This window comes from Rana temporaria, chromosome 6, assembly GCF_905171775.1.
Source record: "Rana temporaria chromosome 6, aRanTem1.1, whole genome shotgun sequence".
In the NCBI taxonomy this organism is placed as follows: domain Eukaryota; kingdom Metazoa; phylum Chordata; class Amphibia; order Anura; family Ranidae; genus Rana; species Rana temporaria.
In genome coordinates, this window is record NC_053494.1 from 5,947,990 (window position 1) to 5,958,587 (window position 10,598).

The window sequence follows — 10,598 nt, forward strand, 5'->3', positions numbered from 1 at the left end:
TTTAACAGCGTTTCTAAAAATTATTTGCAAACAAATTTCCATATGACACTCTTTTGTTGTCACGTTTTTCTTTTGAAATGCAGCCACAAGAGGGCGCACCAACACCTATTTCAGTATCCTGGAATGATGGGATGCAGCCACAAGAGGGCGCACCAACACCTATTTCAGAATCCTGGAATGACAGGATGCAGCCACAAGGGGGCGCACCAACACCTATTTCAGTATCCTGGAATGACAGGATGCAGCCACAAGGGGGCGCACCAACACCTATTTCAGTATCCTGGAATGACGGGATGCAGCCACAAGAGGGCGCACCAACACCTATTTCAGTATCCTGGAATGACAGGATGCAGCCACAAGGGGGCGCACCAACACCTATTTCAGTATCCTGGAATGACGGGATGCAGCCACAAGAGGGCGCACCAACACCTATTTCAGTATCCTGGAATGACAGGATGCAGCCACAAGGGGGCGCACCAACACCTATTTCAGTATCCTGGAATGACAGGATGCAGCCACAAGGGGGCGCACCAACACCTATTTCAGTATCCTGGAATGACGGAATGCAGCCACAAGAGGGTGCACCAACACCTATTTCAGTATCCCGGAATGATGGGATGCAGCCACAAGGGGGTGCACCAACACCTATTTCAGTATCCTGGAATGACAGGATGCAGCCACAAGAGGGTGCACCAACACCTATTTCAGTATCCCGGAATGATGGGATGCAGCCACAAGGGGGTGCACCAACACCTATTTCAGTATCCCGGAATGATGGGATGCAGCCACAAGGGGGTGCACCAACACCTATTTCAGTATCCCGGAATGACGGGATGCAGCCACAAGAGGGTGCACCAACACCTATTTCAGTATCCCGGAATGATGGGATGCAGCCACAAGGGGGTGCACCAACACCTATTTCAGTATCCCGGAATGATGGGATGCAGCCACAAGGGGGTGCACCAACCCCTATTTCAGTATGACGGGATGCAGCCACAAGAGGGCGCACCAACTCCTGTTTACTAAACGGTTAAAGAAGTTGGTTGAAAAAAAAAAAAATGAAGTTGGATAATATATTCATATATATTCCAGTGAAGCCAACACATCCAACACAGTCCGCAAAAAACAACACATCCAACACACTCAACATAGTCAGCACAGTCAACACAGACAACATAGACTATATAGAAGATAGCCAAGCTACACCTGCCCCACAGGTCTTCCTAATCACATGGGCAACAGTTCTTTTCTGCACGTTTTATGTTTATGCTTTTAATTAAAGGACCAGCTGTATCTGTCTTCATTAATTATCTCTTCTGAACTCCAAACCATGGGCTCTGGAAGTTATACATGCAGAGTATAAAAAATCTAGAAGAATATTTTAGACCTTTATATAATCAATTACACACATTAAAAAACAACCGTCCTCATAGAAACCCCCCAAACATCGAACCGTACCTCAAATGCTTGCTTTTCTCATCTTTCTCTCTCCCTTCTTTTCCTCTTGCTTTTATCCTTCTCTTCGCTTTGTTTCTTCTTTTCTCCCGTCTTTTCCCTTCTCTCTTCCCCTCCCCCTTCATCTCTCCCTCCAGCCTGTTACATTCCAGATGGGTTGAGGGATATTTGGTTCTAACGCCGCATACACACGGTTGGAAATTCCGCCAGCAAAAGTCCGATGTGAGCTTTTGATTGGAAATTCCGACTGTCTGTATGTTCCATCGAACTTTTGCTGTCGGAAATTCCGATTGTCTGAGGCAATTCCAACGCGCAAAATTCAGACGCATGCTCGGAAACAATTTGACGCATGCTCGGAAGCATTGAACTTAAAGCGGGGGTTCACCTGAAAACATTTTTTTTAAAAGCCAGCAGCTACAAATACAGCGGACTTAAAATTAACACTTACCTGTCCAAGTCGCCCGCCGAAGCCGAGCGGTAGCTCGGCCCTCAGCTTCCCCCGCCGCCATCCTCGGTAAGGGAATCGGGAAGTGAAGCACTGCGGCTTCACTGCGAGTCGCGCTGTGCGGTTCCCACTGGTCCCCGTTGTGTTCTGGGAGCCGAGTGTTTCCCAGAACACAACAAGGGGGGGGGGACGCGGAGGGGCCGGACTCCTGCGGGAGTCTATACCCAGAAGTGGTGCAAATACCTGTTTTATACAGGTATCTGCACCCCCTTCCCCCTGAAAGGTGTCAAATGTGACACGGGAGGGGGGGAGGGTTCCGAAAAGCTTTCACTTTTGGGTGAACCTCCGCTTTAATTTTCTCGGCTCGTCGTCGTGTTATATTTCACGCGTTCCTGACAGTCGAAAGTTCAGAGAACTTTTGTGTGACCGTGTGTATGCAAGCCAAGGTTGAGCGGAATTCCGTCGGAAAAACCATCCAAGGTTATTCCAATGGAAAATCCGATCGTGTGTACGGGGCATAAGTTCCATTGTATCCTCCCTTTTTCTCCTCGCACTTCTTTGCTCTTTCCTCCTCCCCTCTTGCCACACAGTTCACTTCTACTCTCTTATCTTCCCTACTCTACTCCCAGGGCCGCCATCAGGGGGGTACAGGCAGTACACCTGTAAGGGGCCCGGATGGCAATCCCCAGGGGCCCGGAGGCCCACAGGGCCCCAGATGGCAACCCCTCTTTGTTTTATTTATTTTGTTATAAAAAAAAAAAAAAATTTTAATATATTTTTATTTTATTTTTTATTAAAGGGCCAATTTTTTATTTTTTTTTAGAGGTCCAGTGGTCCCCAGGGCCCCGGATGACAACCCCCCCTTGTTTTGTTTTTTTAATATATATATATATAATTTTTTTTTTTTTTTTTTAGGGGCCCAGGATGGAAACTCCTCTTTTTTTATTTTTTTTTTATTTTTTATAAATGTTTATCTTTTATTTGTTTTATATATTTGTTTTTATTAATTTTTTATTAAAGGGCCCAGAGGTTTCTTCTTCTTTTTTTTTATTAAAGGGCCCAGAGGTCACGGATGGCAACCCCACTTTATTTGTAATTCCTTTTTATAAAAAATAATAACAATTTGTATATATATATATATATATATATATATATATATATATATAATATATATATAGGGCCCAGAGGTCCCCAGGGCCCCAGATAGCAACCCCCCTTTTTAAAAAATATATATATATTTTTTATATATATTTTTTCTTTCTTTTTTTTTCTTTTTATTAAAGGGCCCAGAGGTCCCCAAGGCCCCAGATGGCTACCCCCCTTTTTTTATATATATTTTTCTTCATTTCTTTATTTTTTTGTAAAGGGCCCCACCGCTTCTCAATTCTCGGCTGCCCCCCCGCTTCTCAATTCGCGGCTACCCCCCTGTGCTCCTTAATTTCAGGTGGAACCCCCCCCCCCCCCGGTTCTCTGCTTCAGGGGGCCCATGCCTGAAGCTGTGTAAGGGGCCCCATAATTCCTGATGGCAGCCCTGTCTACTCCTCTAACCCACCCCCCACCCCCTCTAATCTTCCCTTGTGTTTCTTCTTCTTTTTCCCCTCTTGCTTTATTTCTCCTTCCCCCTTTTTCTGACTCCTTCCCGTTGCCTTCTTCCCTTTTTTCTTTCTTGTCTCTTCCCTTCTTTCTCCCCCCTCCCCTACTTTTTTTCTCCCCTCTCTACTCCTTACCTTTATACCCTCCAGTCTTCTCTCCTGTTCTCTTACCCAGTCCAACCCATAACCAATGGCCTGGATTCACAGACATCGGCGCATATTTATGGCGCCGTAGCGGATCTTATTTACGCTACGCCGGCGTAGCGCAGAGAGGCAAGCACTGGATTCACAAAGCCAGTGCTGCCAAATCTGCGCTGGGTTTGTCAGGCGTAAGCCGGCGTAGGTGGAAGTGGGCGTGAGCCATGCAAATGAGGCGTGACCCCATGCAAATGATGGGCTGAGTCTCTGATGGATACGTATAATGAACGGCGCATGTGCCGTCCCGTGGACGCACCCCAGTGCGCATGCTCAGAATCACGTCGGATCTACTCCCTAAGATACGACGGATCAATGCCTACGGCGTGAACGTAACCTACGATCAGCCCTATTCACGTCCTACGTAAAATACGTCGGCTTGTGTTCCCTGGTGCAGACCTTTGCATGGATGCTGCTGAGTTGCACCTCCTTTATGGGGCATAACTTTACGCCGGACGTATGACTTTACGCGCACTGCGTCGGACGGACCTACGATCGTGAATCGGCGTATCTCCCTCATTTGCATATGTGAATAGAAAATCAATGGGAGCGCCAAATACGTCCAGCGTAAATATGCGCCCACTCTACGCCGGCGTAGGCAAGTTACGTCGGTCGGATGAAACCTATTTTCAGGCGTATCCAGCACAGCGCACAGATACGACGGCGCATATTTGCACTTACGCGGCGTATCTCGAGATACGTCGGCGTAAGTGCTTTGTGAATCCGGGCCAATGACTACTATTCCCAAGAATGTGGAGCCTAATAAACAACGTTATCTATGTCTCTATCTTTCTAAACAGGTTGGGGGGTCGGATATGGAACGAAAAGCCTATGGTGCATGTGCCCCTGGAGTGGCAGTCCAGGGGTATCTGAAGATCACTGTGTGTGAGGGACACATTGATTTAAGATACCACGGTCACTGCACCAGATACACGCTTTTTTTAGCACCTGCCTCCTGGGCCGGGCCTTTTGGCTAGGACCGGAGGAATTTTTTATTCCTGGCCGGAGGGCCTGGTCATTGATAATCGCAATGACCACTTCTTTCACTCTCCTCTTCACTATCCCTTTCCCCCACTTTATTTACTTTAAGCCTGTGTTTGTCACGTTTTTGTCTTATTTTTGTTGTGCACGTTTTGTCACTGTGTGATTAGTAGGGTGCGGGTCCTCGGGCCAGCCCTGAACGTCTTGGGAGTGGGTGGACATGGCCTTCTGGCTTAGTTCGCCTGCTCTCATGGGGTCTCCCTTCGGGGGAGCCCCACCTAGTACTGGGAGGGTTCTGTTTCGGCAGTCCCTCCGAGGAAGTTGGGTCCGTGTCGGCTTCGGTTGCTCGGACCTCAGTACCTCAGTCCCCGTCTGGAGCCTAACGCCCCGGGGGATCAGGGTTTGGGTCCCTCTTCACAGGAGGACCACTTGACGATGCACCCGTCTGCACGTTTTTGTGAACACTCTTTATGTGTGTGCACATTTTTTCTGCACCGGGTGGAGTTTTTTGGTTCACACGCCACAGGCTTTAAAAAAAAAAAAAAAGGAAGACTCTGAACACGAATGTTCTCCATGGGGGAACTTCCATTGAACTTTGAATGTTCCTTCACTTTTGTGTACACCGATGGAAGTGGTAAGCACGTGGAAGGACTGGTCATTCAGTTGACAAATCATTAATAAAAGAAGATGTCAGAGAGACAAAAAGAGGCCATTAACACTCAATAATCTGTTTTTACTTTCAGAGTCACAACCCTAGGACAATGCTAGGAAGGAACCCTTTGACATGCGCATAAAGGCCAATCTCTCATTTTATCAGCTGAACAGAGGAGGAAATCTGTTGGTGAGCCTGCTGAGATGCGGCTGATAATATCCAGTAAAGTTGGTTTTTCTTCTTTGAATCTTGTTGAACAAAATCATCAACATTTGCGTCTAATTAGAGCCGATCTATAGGGAGGGTTTTAGGTTCTGTGATAATGGCAGGATTACTCAAATATGCATAACAAACCATGGATAAGAGCGCAGGCACCGAAAACTGTCTGCTGACCATTCCAGAAATACAGGGGACTGTTATCAAGCGGTCTCCATCTGTTCAGCGTCACGGCGAGTAACAGCCTAAGGCAGGGCTGGACTGGGACAAAAATTTGGCCCTGGACTTCATCCAGACTGGCCCACTTTGACAGGTCTCTCCCATGGCGGCCGGACAACTCCCGCACCCCCCCCCCCGGTCACCCAAACCCCCAATCCCCCTTCACTAGCCACTAGCAGTTCTACTTTATTAGATACTGGTACTCTTATAGGCAGTACCAGTGGGGAAGCTAGACATTATTTCACCCGGGGCAAAGAATCAGTTCAGTGCCCCCCCCTTATGGGACAAGATTGGGCAGAAGTGAGAAACTCCCAGGCCATAGCTGTTGAGTCAGCTGACTTTCCCCTCCCCCCCTGCTCCTCTGGTCCTCCCCCTGCTTCTTTGTTCCCCCCAGGTGAGCGCTGTGGGCAGGGAGAGGAGGTGAGCGCTGCGGGAAGGGAGAGACAGAGGAGCGGAGGGGGCGGCGCACCACTGTCACTGAAGCCGGCCCACTGAGCCATCGGCCCACCGGGAAACTCCCTGTAGTCCCAACGGCCAGTCCATTTCTGGCCTAAGGATAATATGACGTGAGAAGGTCCGTCTTTATTTGAGGATTTTTACACAATTTACTTTTTGACAGACATCTTCTATTATCTATATCCGGGGCTTTTTTTTAGGTGGAACTCCGACCCTTTGGTGCCTGCTCACCACAATCACTTGCAAACAGCTCTGCACTCTGTGTGTAACCCTCCTGAACGCTGCACTCTGTATGTAATGCAATCCTGGTATTTAATGCCCCTTTAAGACCGTCCTACTGTTTGTGAGGTGTGTGTGTGGGAAGGCGTTTTTTTTTGGGGGGGGGGGGGACGTGGTTGAGTTTCAGCACCTGTTGTTTGAGAAAAAAAAGCCCTATATATATATCACACAGTCAGGCCTCGTACACACAACAGAGTTTCTCGGCAGAATTCAGCGAGAAACTCGGTCAGAGCCGGATTCTGCCGAGAAACTCTGTCGTCTGTACACTTTTGGCCCGATGGAGCCGCCGAGGAATTCGTCGAGAAAATATTTTCTCGTTGTTCTATGGGAGAAGGCGGCCCGCCGAGCTCCTCGGCGACTTCATCCCTGAACTCGCCGAGGAACTCGATGTGTTTGGCACGTCGAGTTCCTCGGCCGTGTGTACGAGGCCTCAGTGTAAATTGCTAAAGATTTAAAGTCTCATTCCTCTCCCCCCCCCCCCATGTCAAGCTACATCAACCTGCCACTGGCTTAAAGCGGAGTTCCACCCTGAAAAAAATCTTTCCACCAAAAAAAAAAAAAAAAAATTAAAAAAATTTTTTTTTACTTACCCTAAATGGCTGTTACTATGCGGAAGTCCGGAATCTGCCTCTTCATCTTCCACGGTGGATTCTCTTCCTCCTCCTACACTCGGTTTATTCTTGTGAATGGGGCGCGCTGCATTCTGGGAACTGTGTGTGTTCCAGGAAGCAGCCGGACCATTCACAAAGCGCCGCGCTGCTCGCATATGCGCAGTAGGAAACGGGCAGTGAAGCCGCACAGCTTCACTGCCTGTTTCCCTTACTGTGGATGGCAGTGCCTGTAGCTGCCAGGATCGAGGATCAGCCTCGACGGGAGGCGAAATCGGCGGCGACTAGGACAGGTACGTGTCCTTATTAAAAGTCAGCAGCTACAGTGTTAGCAGCTGCTGACTTTAAATTTTTTTTTTTTTTTTTTTTTTACCGGACCTCCGCTTTAAAGAATAATGGCTAGATTCACAAAGAGCTACACCGGCGTATCAGTAGATACGTCGTCGTAACTCGGAATCTAAGCTGTTGTATGTTTAAGTGTATGCTCAAACTGAGATACACTGAGATACACTTAAACCTAGCTAAGATACGACGGCCTGCGCAGGGAAGCCAGCCATGCTGTGGGAAGGGAAACACTGGGCAGCAGGGGGAATCTGCACTGCAGGGAGTGATTAGGGTGTGCCTGGGCACAGCTGGCACACCCTGTGCACACGCCTATGCCTTCCTTTCGTTCTCCCTTGCTCCCTTAAAGCGGGAGTTCAACCATTTATTACAATTTTTTTTTCTTCCCCTAGATTCCTGCTCGTTCGGTCTAGGGGAATCGGCTATTTGTTTTAAAATATGAGCAGTACTTACCGTTTTCGAGCTGCATCTTCTCCGTCGCTTCCGGGTATGGGTCTTCGGGAGCGGGCGTTCCTTCTTGATTGACAGTCTTCCGAGAGGCTTCCGACGGTCGCATCCATCGCGTCACTCGTAGCCGAAAGAAGCCGAACGTCGGTGCGGCTCTATACTGCGCCTGCGCACCGATGTTCGGCTTCTTTCGGAAAATCGTGACGCGATGGATGCGACCATCGGAAGCCTCTCGGAAGACTGTCAATCAAGAAGGAACGCCCGCTCCCGAAGACCCATACCCGGAAGCGACGGAGAGGATGCATCTCGTAAACGGGTAAGTACAGCTCATATTTTAAAACAAATAGCCGATTCCCCTAGACAAAACGAGCAGGAAGCTAAGGGGAAAATGTGCCCTCTAAGGGTGAACCTCCGCTTTAAATTCTTCCTTCCTTCATCCCCCTCCTCCCTTAAATCCTTATACCGTTATCCCTGTCTCCCTTAAATCCTTCATTCATGCTTCCTTCCCTTAAATCCTTCCTTGTTTCATTTCTCCCATCCCTTAAATCCATTCTTTATTCCTCAATTGCTCCCTTAAATCCTTCCTTCCTTCCCCCAACCTAGAAGGGAAATTTCAGGGAAAAAAAGAAAATACTTACAGTTTGAATGCCCCCTCGTCGGTGTCTTGCCCGGCGTCCATCGGCGGCCTTGTCCGGTCCGGCGTCCGTCTGCGGCCTCGGTGGTGTCCTCCCCGCTGTTTTTGAGTCGATCCTGCTTCCCGCACTGTGTTTGGCCGCCGCCAACATATACCGAGTGCAGTACACTCGGGCACGCTCGGCCACGCTCGTCTCCTCTCGCATAAAGGCTAGGAGGCGGCACAGGGCGTGACCGCGAGCGGAGCCGAGCCTGGCCGAGTGTACCCGAGTGTACTGCTCTCGGTATATGTTGGCGGCGGCGTTTAAACACAGCGCGGGAATCGGGTATCGGCGTATATCGCGCACCCACGATTTTCCCCTTATTTTAAGGGGAAAAAAGTGCGCGGTATACGCCGATCAATACGGTAATTTTGCAAAAGGATAAGGACCCAACCGCTAAGGAGGGCAGAACCAACGGGCAACGATAAATCCACCCTTCTGTCGGGATCCTTGGTTTCCGACCACCACTTCTCACTGCCCCAAGCTGGCTGCTCTTCCTCCTTTGTGATGATGTTACTCTCTTTCACTTATATCTCTATCCTGTTATATTACACGTCATGCCTCATTATTATTCACTGTAGAAAAACACTCAATACCTCCATAAAGTGACCAGACATTGTTGAATAATAGAACACTTTATTGAAGATAGCGTTATTATACTTCGGTAAAACATTGCTCACAAATCAATCGTGCCGGACGTTTCCGGTGTACAACGGCTGATAACAAGACTTCCTCTTCCATAAATGAAGAGGGGGGGGAGAGGGGGAGGTGAGAAAGAGAGAGAGGTGATAGAGAGATCCGATGACATTAGTATTGATCACAGGCAAATTAGGCGGCTGTGAGGCCCCTGTGAGTGAGAGGCCTTAGGCGACTGCCTAATTAGAAAGCCGCCTTTGCCCAAAAGAATGGCTAATAGTCTCTCTCTCCCTCTTTTCCCATGCTTGGGTCCAATAAGCTTGGGTGAATCCTCAGTTCAACAGAAACAACATTATTGTATAGGTAGCCTTGCTCTAATCTCCCATGGAAAGAGCCTTTAAGGGACAGCTCCCTCCCCTCTATATACTCCGCAATGGGAAGTGATACAACCCTCAAGCCGATGCACCACTGTCCACAGGATCCCTGAGAGAGAGGGAGAGTTACTATCTCTCTCCTCTCTTTCTGCACTTGACTCTTTCAGATTGGCATTCGGGATTAAAACATTCTGGCCCAGATTCACAGAAGAGATACGACGGCGTTTCTCCTGATACACTGTCGTATCTCTTGTCCTATCTATGCGGCTGATTCATAGAATCGGGTTATGCATAGATAGCCCTAAGATCCGACAGGTGTAATTGGCTTACACCGTCGGATCTTAGGATGCAATACTTTGGCCGCCGCTGGGTGGAGATCGCGTCGTTTTGCAGCAACGGGTATGCAAATGAGGTTTTACGGCGATCCACAACGGTTTTCGCGTTCGTTACGTCGTCGCTAGTAATTTTTTCCCGTCGCAAAGTTAAGCCTTCTTTAACATGGCTCAACTTTAGACGAGCCATGTTAAAGTATGGCCGTCGTTCCCGGGTCGAATTTCACATTTTTTTTTTTGCGTAAGACGTCCGGGAATATGAAAGTACATTACGCATGTCGCCGTTCAAAAAAATTACGTCACTTCGCGCAAAGCACGGCGGGAATTTCAAAATGGAGCATGAGCAGTACGTCCGGCGCGGGAGCGCGCCTAATTTAAATGGTACACGCCCCATTTGAATTAGGCGGGCTTGCGCCGGACGCCTTTACGTTACACCACCGTAAGTTTACACGCAAGTGCTTGGTGAATCAGACACTTGCGATGAAAACTTGCAGCGGTGTAACGTATAGACGATACGTTACGCCGCCGCAATTGTTTATGAATCTGGCCCTCTATTTTCCTCCTGTGACCCACATGAATGAATGGAGAAGCCTGGATTTTCCAGTTTTGAATGTTGCATGGGATCTTGCAGATTACCTTTAACCATTTCCACACTGGTCGTAACCAGCTACCGTGCATAACCTGCTTTGACATCA

The 10,598-nt window shown here is 48.5% G+C and overlaps 1 protein-coding gene across 1 annotated transcript; it reads left to right on the forward strand.

The window, feature by feature from the left end:
- The first annotated feature begins 77 nt into the window (after window positions 1-77).
- Window positions 78-983, forward strand: LOC120942861 (skin secretory protein xP2-like). The gene has a single exon (XM_040355786.1). The coding sequence runs from the start codon at window positions 78-80 to the stop codon at window positions 981-983; it is 906 nt and encodes a 301-aa protein (XP_040211720.1).
- Window positions 984-10,598: the final 9,615 nt, after the last annotated feature.

Excerpts from the sequence above, each read along its gene's own strand:
- LOC120942861 (XM_040355786.1), top strand. The coding sequence starts at position 78 with ATGCAGCCACAAGAGGGCGCACCAACACCTATTTCAGTATCCTGGAAT.